The 16,716-nt window shown below is 61.6% G+C and overlaps 2 protein-coding genes across 2 annotated transcripts; one reads left to right on the top strand and one right to left on the bottom strand.

The window, feature by feature from the left end:
• Positions 1-1,693: 1,693 nt before the first annotated feature.
• Positions 1,694-6,955, bottom strand: LOC143170991 (natural killer cell receptor 2B4-like). Its single transcript, XM_076359707.1, has 9 exons — positions 6,886-6,955; positions 4,257-4,580; positions 3,906-4,184; positions 3,468-3,587; positions 2,881-2,945; positions 2,688-2,753; positions 2,464-2,529; positions 2,272-2,331; positions 1,694-2,169 (listed from the first exon to the last, which is right to left on the bottom strand). The coding sequence occupies exons 1-9, from the start codon at positions 6,953-6,955 to the stop codon at positions 2,092-2,094; spliced, it is 1,128 nt and encodes a 375-aa protein (XP_076215822.1). The 3' UTR covers positions 1,694-2,091.
• Positions 6,956-7,473: 518 nt separating this feature from the next.
• Positions 7,474-9,655, top strand: LOC143170990 (natural killer cell receptor 2B4-like). Its single transcript, XM_076359706.1, has 4 exons — positions 7,474-7,684; positions 8,534-8,854; positions 8,927-9,205; positions 9,507-9,655. The coding sequence occupies exons 1-4, from the start codon at positions 7,627-7,629 to the stop codon at positions 9,653-9,655; spliced, it is 807 nt and encodes a 268-aa protein (XP_076215821.1). The 5' UTR covers positions 7,474-7,626.
• The last annotated feature ends 7,061 nt before the right edge of the window (positions 9,656-16,716 follow it).

Genomic DNA, 16,716 nt, shown 5'->3' with positions numbered 1-16,716 from the left:
AGCACGTGCTGCAGCCCCAGCGCGCTGGCCTCTGACCAGGGCAGATGCTTAAAATGACGGATTTTAATTACGGCCTGGATTCCTTCCTGAAAGACAACATTTCAGGGCCTTTGTTCGGCACAGGCCAAAGGATGCACGGGGCAGCAAAGCCAGTGCAGCCCCCGTGTCGGGGGCAAACAGCCGCCGGCGTCTTCCCACACGCCTCCCCGGCTGTGAGCAAGGAGCACCGGGGCTGACCCTGGCCGTGAACAAAGGGCGACAGTGGCACCCGCTGAGCCCTGACCCAGTTTAATTTCAGCCCTTGAGCAGTCCCCGTCCATCGGGGAGGAGATCCGATGTCAGCGGGGGGAGACATTAGCGCGAGCACGCCAGCAGCCACGCGATGATGCTGTGGCTGGATCACTGGCACCGATCCGGTGGCACCGTGGTGCCAAGCACCCGCTGGCTTGTCCCCGCACCCGATTACACCACTCTGATAGAAACCGGTGGAGATGGGAAAGCAAACTTCCCTGGCAGGGAGCAAAGTGCTGCCTCAGCGCTTGCAGCGAGTGCTGCAAATTATCTCCAATATGCAAAAGCAGGTCATTAGCATAAATTACAGCGCTGTGATGGAGCGTGGCTTCAGCAGGAGCCCGATGTGCTGATGGATGCGGCAGCCCCCAGGCTCTGTGCTGTCGCCTTCAGACGTTTCCACTCGTCAGGAGCGTGGGGACCCGGCATTTTGGGCTGCAAAGGGCTGAGATGCGGCTCCTGCTTTAGCCCCCGCTCCCAGGCAGCAGCCACAGCCCAGCAAGGACTGCCACGACATCCCCAGCGCCTGTGCCAAAGGATTTCCATCCCCTCCATCGTGCCTGAGCTTTTCCCACTGAATTCAGCCAGCCACAGGCTCCGCTGCCGCCTCTCCATCAATGCTGAGTGCTATGTGTGGAGGGGGATGCCGTTACAGTGCAAGACGTATTCGATTCACACCTGCACATCGTGAAAAGCAGAGGATGGGGCTCGCGATGGCATGAACCAGCCTGGCTCTGGCAGCAGTGCCAGCACGCTGTGCCTGAGCCCCCATCCGCGCCAGCCCGGCCCCCTAAATTCCCCCATTGTGGCAGCCAGACACCCCCTCTCTCCCCAAGCCAGCCTCCCAGCGCAGCTCCCAGTTAATGATCCCAATTAATGCTCTTTTCACAGGGAGCAGCCACAAAGCTATTTTGATCCGGGGACTCGGGCGGGAGGGGAGCGTTGTGGAGCTGCTACTGCTCCCCATGCTGCCATCAAAGTGCCACATTTCATATTAATCCCAAAGAAAAGCCCTTGATCTCGCCTTTGGGAAGATCTTTGAAGCCGGAGCCCCTCTTTCTCCACCTCCTCCTCCCGGGGCCACTCGTGCTGTAGGAGCATGGGATAACTTAGGTGGGAAGGGACGTGGCGGTGTCTCCGGTCTCAGCTCGCCGTGGGGCACCCGGGGCCGTGTCCAGCCCAGCCGGTGCAGGGACCGTCCTGCCGCAAGCCGATGCCCGTGGCCACCTCCCCCCTACCTGACACACACGGCTGAAACTTTGCAAAGTGCATCTCCGCATGAGACCCCGTTTGCTTCAGAGGTTCCCGAGCCACAAATAAGGCAATTCCCACTCCCCGCCTGTGCCCAAGGTACGTTTCAGGCTATAAATAGCCAATTAAGCTAATTAAACAAGCACCACAATTGCCTCATGCAGTTCAGCTTATATTCGCACCTACAAATAAATTCCCGAGGTGTATCGAACCTGTCAAGTCCTAAAAAAACCCACAAGATCACACGCTGGCACTAAACACACACACATCACACGTATCCTCTTCCCCCACGACCCTGCCTGTCCAATTTCACATCCATCTCCTCCGAAGACAGGTTTCCATCACCGACTCTGTCCTCCTTCCCTCACAGGAAAGCCTCCAAGGTGCAGCTGGGGTTTGCATCCTTGCAAAAACACGTCTGACTGTTTCCATCCCAAGCGAGACCCTGGCTTTGCCAGGTGGGGTCCTGGTGGGTGCTGGAGGTGCTCTGGGTGCTCCGGGAGAAGAGGCCCATAGGGAAGGGAAGGTCTTGCTGAGGCAGCCGAGGCACTAGGAGAGGTGGTGGCCAGCAGGAGCTGGGGGCGAGATCTGCAACGGGGGGCACCGGTGCCTAGACCCCCCTGTAGCCTACAGGGAAATGGGTGGGGTTTATCACACCACGGCCCCAAAAAGCTGATGAGCTTTGGAGATAGCCAGGGCTCATCTCCCCACCGGTCCGGTGCCCGTTACCTCTGCATAGGCAGTGGAAACCAAAGCTGGGTCCAGCCTCTTCCTCTTGAGAGAAGGCGGCTGTGGAGCAGAGCGAGAACCTGCCATTAGGCATGAGCAGGACGGTGAACCCAGCACCCACTTGACGAACCGAGGGGACCCCGGTTTCTGTGCCGCTGCAGAGGGGCCGGGATCACGGCGGGGCAACCTCACCTTCCTGGTGGGCTGAACCGTGGAGTAGATGGTGCAGCTTTTGGGCTCCTGAGCACAGCTGGGTGCCTGCCAGGGAAAAAACGGTCGAGATGCACAAAGAAAAACAAATTTTGGGCCAAAGGGGTGGTCTTGGCAGCTGCCATGGACACATCCAGCCCAGGGACTGCACAGCCAAGCCCATGGAGCAGCTCCAGTCCCCCCCACCCAAACAGGACTGATCCTACCTTCGTGTTGGTGCAGATGACAGCATAGATGGTGTTTTCTCCCACGGTGGCCTCACTGGTCCTATTCTGGGGGAGAAAGCGACCCCAGGCTGGTTAAAGGATGCAACCCAGGGTGACAGACATTTCCAAACAGAGGTCCCATCTCTCCAAGCAGTGCAGGGAGGGGACGCCCAGGGACACCTCCGGCACTCACAGCGTCTTGGCTGGTTTGGGCTTTGCCCACGTCCTCGTAGATGGTCAGCGTCTGCTCGACGTGTCCTGGGGGAGTTTGAAGGGTCGGTATAAGACGGCTGACGTGTTAGAGCCCCCAGACTGGGGGGGGTTCAGCCCTCAAGCAAAGCAAAGCAAAGCAAAGCAAAGCAAAGCAGAGGGAGAAAGAGGTCCCTTGGCAACTGGGAGGTTTTACTTTATTGGCACCTGGCAGGGGCTGGGGAGGGATGCTCCAGCTCAGAATATCCTCTAGACCCCATGGGACGAGGCCTCCAGGTTTGGACACCAATGCTTGGGCTGCTGAGATGCTTCATCTATCTCATCAACCTGGACCACCCTGCACCAGCAGGGATGGGCAAAGGCAGGGATGTTGCCCTGTGCAGCACGTGGCAGGGGGGTGACAGTGCCCGGTGGCTTATCCCGCATCAGCCCCAGGAGGAGGGAGAACCCCAGGAACAGCACGGAGAGCGTTAGGAGCATGACAGCAGCCAGGAGGAGGGCAGGGGCCGCACAGCCAAAACCCCACGGCTGCCTGTCCCGTGAGCTACCGCACCGACCCCAAGGACAAACCTCTTGGGGGGTCTTTTCCCCGCTTCCTCCACCAGTAGCAGGTGACAAGGGCGACGGAGATGGCCAGTGCCAGCCCCAGGGACACGGCCACTGCCCACCATGGAATGAAGCTGACAAGCCCTGGGGAGGAAGGAGAGGAGAAGGGGAGACCTTCGATGCAGGGCAGAGCTTCGAGCCATTGCTGAACACAATTTCCATCACAGCCTGCAGAAAACGGACCTGGCCAGGAAACCTCAGCCCTGGTTACATCACCCGTGTAATCAGCTATCTCGATTCCTTTCCCAGGAGGGGAAGCGGGGAACGTTTTGGCATCAGCGTGACATCCTCTGCAGTTTCAGTGGCCCAGGCAGGGAGACGAAGGGCCCCAAGAGAGGACTGGAAGCGGTGTGGCTTGCACACCCCCTAAATCCTGCTTTTATGGAGCTGAGGGCAAATTACCTGGGGCCGCAGCGCGGCAGGCTGCCACAACATTGGTGCTGGCCATGCTCCAGCTCACCGGGTTGCTCGCGTTGCAGCAGCAGACCGTGGGGTCGGCGTCCCCGTGGACCTGCAGGTGCAGCCAGGGCTGGTGCTCCAGGGCTCCCGGGGAACCCCCAGTGCAGGACCAGTTGTAGGAGACATTGCTGGCGCCCGCTACGGTGCAGACCAGCGAGAGGTTGCACAGGCCCTGCTCCCAGTGCAGGATGCGTGCGTCCACGTGCGGCTGGCGGACGGGCTCTGCGGGGACAGAGCTGGTGAGAAGGGCCAGGGAGGAGAGGGTGACGGGGTGATGGGGACCCAGCTACTCACCCCATACCGACACGCGGAAGCACAGGGCAGTAACAATGCCTGATGATGTGTCCTCAAATTCTGCCCTATAGACCCCACTGTCTGCCGTGCTGACTGGCCTGATCCGCAGGGAGACGGTCTCCTGCTGAAAAACAGCTCTCCCAAAAAAAAGACCCTTGGAGGATGAGGTAACTTTACTCTTCTCAGCCGTCAGGATCCGATGGAAGCGCCCTCCATCCAGTCTCACTCTCCACTCGACCCTTGTCCATCCCTGCGGGGGTTTCTCCGGCAGCAGCTGCAGCACGCTGTCGGCAGACACAGCTTGTTCCCGGCACTCCGGGGATTCTAAAGCGGAGAGGGCTGAGTGAGGGACTGCGGCCCCAGCAGATCCTCCATGACTGGGGAGGGGGCACGGTTGCTGGAACCCACCCGTGCCCCAGACCCGCAGCCCCCAGCAGGGCCTCTCCTGCTCCCCGGGGCAAGCTCATCCTGGTTCCCCATCGCCATCTTGGGGGTACCCTTCTCTCTGCACCATCCCAGGCTGGTTGTGTATCTTTCCGCACCCGCTGCTCTGGCCGCACATTGCAGATGCTTATGCAATATCCTCTGCCCTGCCCAGAGCAGGGCCAGAGCAGACCCTCTGATCATAGCATCTGGTTGCTCATTTCTGCCCCAGCTCCTTCCTTGCCTGTCCAGCCTGGGGAACAGTAGGAATTTTGCCCACTGGACCCTTTTTTCTTGAGTTTCTGTGCTTGCCTCCCTCTTTTCAGTGCAGCCCCGGATGTCAGGAGCTCTGGCAGAGGCGAGATAAAAAAGCCCCTGAAACGAACTAACACCCGCAGCCACCGGGACCGAGTGTGCGCGCAGCCTCGCCGCTTCCTCATGTCTGCGTGTGGTCGGGGCAGCACCGGGGGCTGCCTCAGCCATGGGTGGACTTTGCACGGTACAGCCCCACACAACAACCCATCTTGCAGCCCTCGGCAAAGCCCAGCTTGCACAGCCGTCGAGGCAAGCATCAGCCTCCGGAAGCTCAGCTTTAGCCCACCCATCCCGCAGCCCCCGGCAGGGCTTTGCCTCCATGCAACCGACCCGAACACCGAGCCATGCTCGGAGGGCAACTGCGGAGCCACCAGCTTTGTTATCTCCTGGCATGGCCAGGAGACCCCAAGCAACTCCAGCTTAAACCTTGTCTCTGCAAAGCCGCGGGCATGAGGATGCCTGCCCTCACCAGACCCTGGCGTGCAGAAGGGACATCCCTATACTCAGCAAATCTAGGAATACAAGAGGCCAGAGCAAGCAAAGGCCGAAGCATCCTCCCCTGGGGAAACGAAGGAGCAGGCTGGGGAGCAGGCACTATTTATCAGTTCCCACCCGTGGTGGCTCACACCTGGGACCTGCCGCTCATTACAAAGGGGGCCCTTCCCACCACTCCAGGTACTTAACAGCCTGCAAGAAACAGGGACTATTGCTGAATACCGCTTTGCAGGCATCCAGTGCTGCAAGAAAGATGTGAGGGCACCTTAATGCCCTCATCCTAGGCTCCTGGAGCTGGCCCAGCAAGGAGCTGCGCGTGGACAGAGATTGCCAGGGCAGTGGGCGTGCAGAGTCGGCGAAGAAATGATGCAAAAATACACCACGCAGTCTGAAAGTGTGATCATAGCCCGCTGCCTACAGCCGGCGCAAGCGCTGGGGCTGGGCCAGTGCAGCACACCGCAGGTTAACCACGCCAGCACCCGTCGGGAGGTTTTGCAGCTCAGCTGAGCCGGTGGTTGCTGCAGGCTCTGCTGCTTTGAGCAAGAAACACACCATCTTGTGCACCCCTGAGCAACAAGTGCCCCCCAGCCCTGCACCATCAGGGTGGGCCATGGGGCAGGGAGACGCGTCTTAGCGCGACGAGAGAGGGAAGGTGGAGCTGATGCTCCCCCAGTCTCCCCGAGAGCAGGGAAGGGTGGCACAATGGGGGATACAGAGATGCGGCCGGGAGATGCTCCAGGCACCAAGCTGGCCCCCGAACCTGGGCGTTTCTCCGCTCCCCTCGCGCAGAAGTCGCTGTTTTTAGGAAGAAGACCCTCAGCCACCACCAGCTCCACTGAAATCATAGGGGAAAGGTGCTGTGTTTGTTCAGCAGAGAGACCTGGCCTTGAAAAGCTGGACACAGGAAAGGTCAGCGCCGGCCTCAGGGTGTGGGCGCTGCTCTGGCAGGGAAGTGACTTCTTTTGCACAAGTCCCGTGTGCTGCAGGCAGCAATGCTGCCTGCAAAGGAGAACTGGCCCTGCACGAGAGCTGTCCCGGCTCTACCTGTTCCGGGCAGAAAAAGAAGAAAAGCCAAAAAAAACCCCACCCAGCCCCACTCCATCTCTCTAGGGACCCCAAGCCCGGCTCGCTGCCCGTGACCCCGCTGCCCTCCCCGGACTGGGTGCCTGTGGATGCCTTCATGCCAGCAGCACGGCCAGCTTTTCCCCGGCACCCAGCTCCCCGAACAAGCAGCAGCAACACCTCCCTGTCCGTGCATCCCTCCTGCCCTGCCTGCAAACGCTGCCAGCACCAGTGCAGGCAGCAGGGCTCACCCACCGCCAGCCTCCCCTCTGTACCACGAGGCCGAGCGAGCCCACATCCTCCTGGCGAGCCTGGCACCGCTTCCCCTTCTCACCTTGGCCGCCAGCTGCAGCCAGCAGCACCAACAGTGTCAGCGGGCACCAAGGACCCCCATGCCGGTGCATCTCCGGACGGCACCCGAGCAAGCTCCCCGCAGCCAGAGAGCTGCGAAACCCCTCAGAGCCAGCGACTGTCCAGCAGCAACTTCCTCTCCCGCCTGCAGTTCCTTTGCACCCTCCGCCTCTGTGTGATCTCCTCCACGCTGCCACTCTCCCCCCGCTGTTCCCCCCCCCCCAAACCCATCCACCTCCGCCGCGGTGGATGCTAGGGTACACCGGGTCCCCACAGGGCAGAGCGTGGTGGGGAAGGACGCGCTGCCGGCTGCCCCGGCGAGCTCGGCTGCAGGGCTGGGTGGCTGCAAACCTCAGAGGAAACTAATTTTAATTACTGGGGGGGGGAAGAGTGGTTTTGGGGGGTTTTGCTTTCCCTTTGCAGCTCGCTTCGGGAGAAGAAGCTGTACCGGGTGCCACACAGCAGCGGTTTGTAACGTGCGGACGTGTTCAACGCCCCGACCGCAGGCCAGGAACGGCCCCGAGCAGCAGCATTCGGCCCATCTGGGAGCAGCACCCAGCCCAAAGACGCCCGTGCCTCGGGTTCAGGGAGCTGGGGAGCGGCGCAGCCCAGCCGGGGGGCTCCCAGGAGATGCGGGGGGCAGCGGATGCAGAGCCGGGGCTGATCCTCCCCCCGCACCTGCCCTGATCTCCCACCCCAATTCCCACCTTTCCCTGGGACAGCCATGAAGCACGTCGCCCTTCTCTTCCTCGTCTCCCTCTTCGTCCTCTGCCGAGCCCAAGGTAAGCATGGGCGGGTGGCAGCCGGCTCTGCCGCAGGAGTTGCAATGAGTTGTGTCCAGCCTCTGTGCCGGGCATCTGCATGGGGCTGGAAAGTTCCTTGGGAAACTGCTTTTAAAAGCACACCCGGGGTCAGTGCTTGGCTGTGGGTTGGTTTTTGGGGTTTTTTTTTTCCCCCGTGCGAACTAGCAAGCAGACGGCTTGTCGCGGGATCAGAGCAGTCTCTCGAATTGTCGGGTGAGAAAAAAAAAAACCCACAAACTGAAGCTGAAAGCAAGAGGCTGTTTTTGAGGGTCAGAAAGCCTCAGTGCTACGGGCATCGCTTAAATTGGGCCATTAAGAAGGGAATATTGTAAAAAAATTGACTTTTTTTTAAGGAAAGGCTGCACGTCTAGGAAAAAATGCTCTGCTTGTAAGGGTTTGACTTGCTGTAGGAGGCACAGGGGAGGGTGGTGAGCGAGAGCTTCATCAGAGCTTCCTCTATCTTTGGAAAATGGGATTCCTGTTGTATTAGCCTTAGATAACAAATATACGTTTGGAGAAAACAACCCCCACGGTGCATAGTTGAGAGTATCACTTCCCCACCAGCCAAAGGTAAGTAGAGGCGGAGGATGAGAGAGAAGGAGGAACTGAAAACAGCTTCCCAAACTGCGCCGGGTCTCCCCGGGGGGAACAAAGGGACGGCTGAAGGCATGTGATGCCAGAGGCTTCGAGCCCCAGATCCCCAGGGATGGACAGAGCGGGGCTGTGCCGGGTGTGGGACCCCCCTGTGGTGGCGGTGACCGTGCCCCCTCCCCAGTCATGGAGGATCTGCTGGGGCCGCAGTCCCTCACTCAGCCCTCTCCGCTTTAGAACCCCTGGAGTGCCGGGAACAAGCCGTGTCTGCCGACAGCGTGCTGCAGCTGCTGCCGGAGAAACCCCCGCAGGGATGGACAAAGGTCGAGTGGAGAGTGAGACTGGATGGAGAGCGCTTCCATCGGATCCTGACGGCTGAGAAGAGTAAAGTTGCCTCATCCTCCAAGGGTCTTTTTTTTGGGAGAGCTGTTTTTCAGCAGGAGACCGTCTCCCTGTGGATCAGGCCAGTCAGCACGGCAGACAGTGGGGTCTATAGGGCAGAATTTGAGGACACATTAGGCATTGTTACTGTCCTGTGCTTCCGCGTGTCGGTATGGGGTGAGTAGCTGGGTCCCCATCACCCCGTCACCCTCTCCTCCCTGGCCCTTCTCACCAGCTCTGTCCCCGCAGAGCCCGTCCGCCAGCCGCACGTGGACGCACGCATCCTGCACTGGGAGCAGGGCCTGTGCAACCTCTTGCTGGTCTGCACCGTAGCGGGCGCCAGCAATGTCTCCTACAACTGGTCCTGCACTGGGGGTCCCCCGGGAGCCCTGGAGCACCAGCCCTGGCTGCACCTGCAGGTCCACAGGGACGCCGACCCCACCGTCTGCTGCTGCAACGCGAGCAACCCGGTGAGCTGGAGCACGGCCAGCACCGATGTTGTGGCAGCCTGCCGCGCTGCGGCCCCAGGTCTGTGGGACAAATGTTTTTGGGGGGAGTTTCTGCCCCTCCAGCTCCAAAATGAGGTTTAGGATTTAAATCCATTTGGGATAAATAAGCGGGAGATGTAGCCACAGGCTGGGGGCGCAGAGCAGCACGCAGCCAGCATGCAAGATGCCGCGTGGCTGCAAACGGGTGCCGGCAGCGGTGGGGACATGGCAGGATCAGTCCCGCGAGCGCTCTAAGCCTGTGCTGTGGGCAACCCGGCCTCGCTGCCCCCAGGGGGGCAGGGGATGTGCCCCCCACCCCTGGCTTCTGTCTCTATTTGCAGGCGTTCCGTGGTCCTATTGCAGAGTGAAGGGGCTGCTCTGCCTGCTGGTGCTGGGCAGCCTGGTCGCAGCCGTGGCCGTCACGCACGTCCTCGACCGGCTGTGGGGACCCCCTTCCCGCGGCGCTCCCAGCTCTTCGGGCGCTGGGTAGGACCCCCCCAAAGGCAGAGCCTGCAAAGCAGCTGCCGGCCCCCACCCCACTTTGTGCACCAGGTCGCGCCTCAAAATGCCCCGACAAATGAGCCGCTTTTAACCGCGAAGAGCTGTTAACCCGCCTGAGCATGGATTAAAGAAAAATCTACTTTTTTTTCCCCAGTATTCTGTATTTTGGGTTCTTGGACAATTTCTGGGCTGTCCTGTGGAGGGGAGAGATCAAATGGGCTGCAGGGGTTTTCACCCCAAAAGATGAGGCTCCCCTCCAACAGCCCAGGGCAAAGCTTTCCCCCACCCCAGAAGAGAGCCCCCGGGGCGGGGTTCTCCCTCGGGTTTTGAGCAAACGGGGACACGCTCCACTGCCCGGCGTCCTGCCAGAGCCCTCGCTCTGGGATGGAGCCGTCCCGATGGGATCGGGATGCGGGGACTGAGGAGCGTCACCCCAGCCTTGCGTTAACTCTCCTCCCCACCCTTTATCAAAGCAGCTCGGCGGCGTGTCGCCCGCTCATCGCCGGAGGTTTATTCCCTCTCCCAAATATCTTAAATCCAGATCTGCCACGTATAGATAAACTGCGGATGGGGCGCCACGTGGAAGGAGCATCGTGTTATCTGGGCGCAGCAGCAGTTTGTTGGTCCCTTATCTAGCCCCGGCCGACAGATACCACCTCGTTAAATCGCTGGTAGATGTTAATGAGCTTGTCCTGAGAGTGGCTTTACTACGACCCAGCGGCACTCTCGGCTTTTCCTGGGGTACCAGGGATGCCCAAGCCCAGCACAGCTCCGCTGAGGCCAGGCCTCCCCCGTGCCCGTGCCACCCCCTGTCCGACGGCATCATCCGGGGCCGGTGGGTCGCAGGCAGCCGCGGTGCTGCTGGAAGAGAGCAAGAGGCGCTGGAGCTGGCAGCCCCTAATCCGATCGCCCTGCCGTCTGCTTCGGCCCTCTGATCCACGCCGCTAATCACCTTACGGTAAGCTCATTGCCTCCGCGGCGGCCCCAAGCCGTTCCCCGGCCCCGCTGCCGGGTTGGACACCAGTAGGGAAACTGGGGCTGGGAACTGGGTGATGCATGGGATGAGTTGGGGACCAGGGGGTCCCCGCTGCAAAACAGCCACTCCGGGCAGGAGCCATCGGCTGGCTCTGCCAGGGAACCGGGCAAATGGGTGGGAAAGGGGGAGATTCCCAGCAAAAGTCTTGGAAAAAGGCCACGGCACAGGGAGCAGAGGGGGACGGGATCAGCTCAGCCTCTCCAGCAGCTGGAGCAGATATCCTGCAAGCCCAAAAACTGCCGGCGTGCCCAGGCGCACGCACCCAAGGATGCACAAACCGACGGGTCCCTGTTCCATCACCCGGCAGCAACCAGGGTGCAACGGCTTCAACCCCAGCGGTGGGGGAAACTGAGGCACAGCCTGGCCCCCCCCCCTCCCCCCCCCCCGCAAGCCCGGACGGAGCCGACCGAAGGGGCTCCGGCGGCTTTCCCTCCCCGCGCGGTGCCCCGGCGGTGACGTGGGACGCGCCGGCTCCCACGGCCCCTTCCTCCCCCTCGCAGGCAGAGGAGCAAAAAAACTAATTAAGGCTACAAAGGGAAAAGCGGCGTTTTGCGAGGTTGAAAACCTCCGCTGCAGAGCAGGGGCTGAGCCGATTAATTAGAGCTTTTGTCTGTGGCTCTGTTCAACACGTAGGGAACAATTTACATCAAGGGGACCTTCCCTGGGCTGGAGGAGCTTTGCCCAGGGAACGCGAGAGGAGAGGAAAAAAAGGGAAGGGAATGAAAGGGAAACATTTACCGCGTTTCACGGACCACATTGAGGAGGAAGGGAAGATGCTGCATACTTGAAGCACCGCATTGCAGAGGGTGTTTTCATTCAGCGCATCATCCGCGGTTTCTCATTCCCCTTCCAGCTAAATTTGGCCCATGAGATGCGCAGGCGAGGAGGGCGGCGGAGGGCTGGCGGGGGTTCTGCGCAGGCAGAGCTGCTCGCGTGGCGGGGCGGCGGCTGTCTGGCTGCTTTCCTGGCTCCGGCATCCCTCCGGTGTTGGGGAACGTGACCGGCACGGCCGAACCAGCTGCGCGGGGCAGGTGATGCTGCAGGATGGGAGCGGGAAGCGGGCGGCCATCCCGCACGAGGCTTTCACATGGATGCCGCCATCAGGGTCCCCATGCGGACCCCCACAGCCCCCCCCCCCCCCCCCCCCCTCCTCAGACAGGCAGCTTTTTAAATGCTTTTCTGTTTTAATGGGCCTGCCGCCCATCCCCGCAGCATCCGACCCGCGCTCCGCTTCTCAACCACGGAGGGAGGAAAAGTCACATTTTTTTTTTAACAAAAATACTGTCCCAGGCCGGAGCGCGGCTCTGCCCGAGAGGTGGCAGCATGCGACCGTGCTCGGTGGCAGCCGGGCTGGGCTTGTCCCTGGGGGCCTTGGCTGGGGTCCCTGAACCCCCCCCCCCTCTCCCCAGCATCCATCCCGCAGGAGCTGAGCCCTGGCTCTGTGCGCTGATCCCAAATCACTCGGGGAAGCGATAACTGGGTGGAAACCTTCGCTTTTGAGTGGGACAGGGATGGAGGACAGGTCGTGCAGGGATTGCATCCGGGGGAAAGCAGGTTTCCACCGAAAGCATCTTCTGCAGCGCCTGAGGCTCCCCCAGCCCCAGCTAAAATTCACCTGTGCTGAGGGGCAGCGCCTGCAGCCGTGTCCCCGTTCCCAGCTGGCTCCGATGGGAAAAGAGCCTGGATGCGCAGGGGAAGGACCCCAGCCCCAGCTCTGCCCGTGCCCCCTGGCCGGTCACACCCCGCAAGCAGGATCTTAAACCCCCGCCTCCCCTCTGCCGCTGGTCCCATCGCCTCCGCCGGGTTATTCGTCGTCCGCACAAGATACCGGTGAAGTGGGAGCTGCCCCTTCCTCTCCTGCCCGTCCCGGGGCAGAGTCAGGCCTTGGCACATCCTGGCAAACACCAGCTGCCACCGCTTCCTCCGTGAAGCCTGTCCCATCCGCCAAGTCACCGCTTCCCTCGCCCCACGAGCACCCACGTCCTTCCCGGCGGCGAGCCTTGTGCAATCCCTCTCCGACAGCACTGCTGCCAGCCCCGGGGGGTTTCCTGTTCCTGTGGGGCTCAGCCCCACGGGTCGGGGGCTGCAGCATCCACTCAGCCCCCCAGCCGGCCCCACGCAAGGAGGGGACATGGCCGGAGCCGGGGCCAGGCTTCTCTGCTGCGTGCTGCTAGCGGCAGCCGGGGGTAAGGATGCTCCTGGGCCTGGGGCGGGCAGTTTGCCGCGGGCAGGTCTTGGATGCCAGGGCAGGTGGGCTGGAGCATCCTGGCTGCACCAGCATCCATCCCTAGGGATGCTTTGGGATGCTTTTTTGCAGGGGGGGTGAGATGGAGATCGCCCTCGCCCTTACAATCGCCGCCACTGCGGTCCCCCACCCAACCATCGTCGTGGCACCAGTGCCTCGCAGGTTTGCGGCTCTGCTGTGGCATGGAGCTGCTGAAGGGGCTGAAGCCCCTGTCCTTCCCGGTCCTGCACCCCGTGTCTGCGGACATCGCGCAGGTCCACCTGGAGGTGCCGGGGGACCCACATCGCCGAGGCCAAGCCCATGGAGAAGATGTTCACCGTCGACTACCTCTCGACTTCCATGGCCGGCTGCTCATCCACCCCACAACCTGTCACTGGGGATCAGACTGCTGCATGGGGGACAGCGGGAGGTACGAGGTGGTCGTGGACACCTTGTCTGACACCACCAACCCAAAGACCTTTTCCTGCTTATTGCAGGTTCGTGGTGGGTCCAAGGATGGAGGGAGGAGGGTCGCGGGGACCAGGCTTGGGTTCAGTCCCCCTCGGGAACGTCCCCATGGGGTGGGCCGCCACTGCGTGAGCTCCCCGGCCCCGAGCCCACCCGTCCCATGGCATCCCCTCCTTGACCATGCAGAGGAGCCCAGGATGGGGCATGTGGTCGGTGGAGAAATTCCCTTTCCTCTTTCAGTGCCTGCGCTCACCCGCTGCACCCAGCCCCCGTGGCACCCAGCTCCCCCGGGGTGCTGCACCCGCTGCACCCAACCCCAGTGGCACTCAGACCCCCCAAGGCTGGGGCCGGTCCCCTGTCCCCGAAACAGCCGGTTGGCCCCACAGCTCACGCCGTGCCCTGTGCCCACAGGTGGCTCGCCCGAGACGGCAGCCGGGACCGGTGATGCGGGAGGACACAGCAGGAGCACCGCGGGACCCCGGGGAGCAACTGAGCCCCGTGCTGGAGACGCCGTGACGCAGGGCGCAGGTGGGGGGCAGCCCCCGGGCGGCGGCGGGGGCCGGGGGGGTGCAGGGTGCAGGACCGCTGCTGGGTGGTGAAGGGGTATCTCGTGGCCACCGTCTTCGGGCCGCTGCTCATGCTGGTGGCCGCCGTCCACGTTGTGATCACGGACAAAGCCACTGAGCCGGGGGATGAGGTCTCAGCGGGACTGAAAGTGTGGTCTGAGCCCCCCGGCATCACCACTGCGCAGGGACCATCCCCATGACAGTGACGAGCCGTATTCGGGGCTCCAGGAGCGGGGGCTCCCCTGCCTCAGTTTCCCCCAGCCGGGGAAAGCCAAGGTTGCTCTACTAAAAGCCCGTCAAGAACTTTTAGTTTCCTCATCTGTCGCACAAGCAGCTGCCCCAAAATGCGGCAATGCCTCTTCCTCCCAGAGGCCACCACAGCCCATGGGGGGCCCGGCAGCCCCCCAGCACCCAGCAGGACCAAACACATTCCGGTGCAGCCCCTGCACCGAGCGTGCCACGGCGTCGGGTCTCAGCACACCCGATCCAGGGACACCTCCGTTACCGGGACATCATTGGTTTCATATTTACAGCCCCAAATCCGGTGCAAGATAATAATTCAGCCTCTCATAAAACCTTCTATAGTTTATAATAAGTGAATTATTTACTGGTGACCCTGACTAAATGCTGCGCGGCATAAATTATTGAGCGGCAGATCTGTCAAAAAGTTCTCATAAATAAGTTATCTGGTGCCGTCTTAATGTTCCCAGTAAATTACTCATTCAATCTCCCGTTCTAAATGCTCTCCTGGGGAAATTACTCGCGCCTGCTGATTTATGAATTAGACCTGGGCAAATAAGGACGATTAGGAAGGAGAGCCCTGCCGGGACACCCGAGGTTTCGCTTCGCTGTGATGTTTCATCCCAAGTGCGTCCTGGTGCTGCCCCGTCCGACAGCCGCTGGCTACCAGGTGGGACAGATCCTGGTCTGCCCTATGTGCTGGTCCCAAAGGGACTGTCCCCACCCCGGGGTGCTCAGCACCCTCCTTCCAGCCACAGGCACCAGCCAGGCAGCGATCCTGGGGTCAGAGAGCGATCCCGGGGTGGGGCATGATCCCAGGGTCGGGCAGCGATCCCGGGGTCGGGCAGTGATCCCGAGGTCAGGCAGTGATCCCAGGGTCAGGCAGCGATCCCAGGGTGGGGCAGTGATCCCAAGGTCAGGCAATGATCCCAGGGTCAGGCAGTGATCCCAGGGTGAGGCAGTGATCCCGAGGTCAGGCAGCGATTCCGGCGTCCCGCAGCAATCCCAGCATCCCGCAGCAATCCCAGGGTCCCGCAGCAATCCCAGGGTCCCGCAGCAATCCCAGGGTCCCACAGCGATCCCGGGGTCCCGCAGCGATCCCGGGTCAGGCAGCAATCCGGGGTCCCACAGCGATCCCAGGGTCAGGCAGCGATCCCAGGGTGGGGCAGTGATCCCAAGGTCAGGCAGCGATCCCGGCGTCCCACAGCGATCCCAGGGTCCCGCAGCAATCCCGGGGTCCCGCAGCGATCCCAGGGTCAGGCAGCGATCCCGGCGTCCCACAGCGATCCCAGGGTCAGGCAGCTTCCCGCAGCGATGCCTGGGGAAGCAGCGCCCGCTCCAGCCCTGCTCCGCTATTCCCCACTTGCAGGAGGGAGTCAGAGGGGCTCCCCCAAATCCACGAGCGCTCCCCCCAGCACCCCGGACACCCCAAGCAACCCCGCGGCAGCCCCGGGCTCGTTACCTGTGCTTTATTGCCTGCAGGCTATGGCACACTGCGCCGGCCATATGTTTTACTGCCATTATAACCATCGCCCGGCAAGCACGCGTTTCCATCTCCCCCAACAAGCCTAAATCCTCCCCGCCAGCAGCCTGGGGTTGCTCTCGACGTCTCAAGCGCGCCGAGAACCGTATTTCTACCAGGTCCTGGGCGTAATTAAAGTGTCGCTCGAGGAGTGTGACAGCCACGGCCCCGACGCAGAGGCGAAGCACGAAGTCATGAGCCCCGGGAGGGGACTTTCTCTGGTTTTACCATCCCTCTCCCCGCCACCAGCGCGCGGGGATTGCAGCCGCTTTCAATGAATCTCTTTTCGCTCTGTCTCTTATTCCAGGAGCGGAGCTGATTAAAATAATACGTTAAGCACGGCTCGACCTCGTGGGGTGATGGGATGGGGAAGTGCCTTCCCTGTGACGAGGCACAGCCTGCGACGGAGGCAATTAAATCAATCTTGGAGGATGGGGAATTTTTGGCGGGGGGGGGGGGGGGGGGAAGCAGGAGAGAGGAAAATTCACGTGCGAGAGACGGGGGTTTGATGGGAGGCCAGGATGCTGCACAGTTTTCCACGGTGGGAGAACCATGGATTTGCCCCCATGGAGGGGATGGGGATGGGATGGGGATGAGGATGGGATGAGGATGGGGATGGGATGGGGATGGGGACGGGGACGGGGATGGGGATGGGATGGGGATGGGGATGGGGATGGGATGAGGATGAGGATGGGGATGGGGACGGGGACGGGGACGGGGACGGGGATGGGGATGGGATGGGGATGGGGATGGGATGAGGATGGGGATGGGGATGGGATGAGGATGGGGATGGGATGGGGATGGGGATGGGGATGGGATGAGGATGGGGATGGGGATGGGATGAGGATGGGGATGGGATGGGGATGGGGATGGGGATAGGGATGGGGATGGGATGGGGATGGGGACGGGGATGGGGATGGGGATGGGATGGGGATGGGGATGGGATGAGGATGGGGATGGGATGAGGATGGGGATGGGATGGGGATGGGATGGG

Source organism: Aptenodytes patagonicus, chromosome 26 (genome assembly GCF_965638725.1).
Source record: "Aptenodytes patagonicus chromosome 26, bAptPat1.pri.cur, whole genome shotgun sequence".
NCBI lineage: Eukaryota > Metazoa > Chordata > Aves > Sphenisciformes > Spheniscidae > Aptenodytes > Aptenodytes patagonicus.
The sequence above is the reverse complement of the archived record's forward strand: the minus strand, read 5'-3'. Positions and strand labels throughout refer to the sequence as shown.

Bases quoted from the DNA above. Each gene is read 5' to 3' on its own strand.
- LOC143170990 (XM_076359706.1), top strand. From the start codon at position 7,627: ATGAAGCACGTCGCCCTTCTCTTCCTCGTCTCCCTCTTCGTCCTCTGC. The intron at 7,685-8,533 runs GTAAGCATGGGC...TCTCCGCTTTAG, and splicing joins CGTCCTCTGCCGAGCCCAAG to AACCCCTGGAGTGCCGGGAA. The intron at 8,855-8,926 runs GTGAGTAGCTGG...CTGTCCCCGCAG, and splicing joins CTTCCGCGTGTCGGTATGGG to AGCCCGTCCGCCAGCCGCAC.
- LOC143170991 (XM_076359707.1), bottom strand. From the start codon at position 6,955: ATGCACCGGCATGGGGGTCCTTGGTGCCCGCTGACACTGTTGGTGCTG. The intron at 4,185-4,256 runs GTGAGTAGCTGG...CTGTCCCCGCAG, and splicing joins CTTCCGCGTGTCGGTATGGG to AGCCCGTCCGCCAGCCGCAC. The intron at 2,530-2,687 runs GTAGGATCAGTC...TTTCCCTGGCAG, and splicing joins TCATCTGCACCAACACGAAG to GCACCCAGCTGTGCTCAGGA.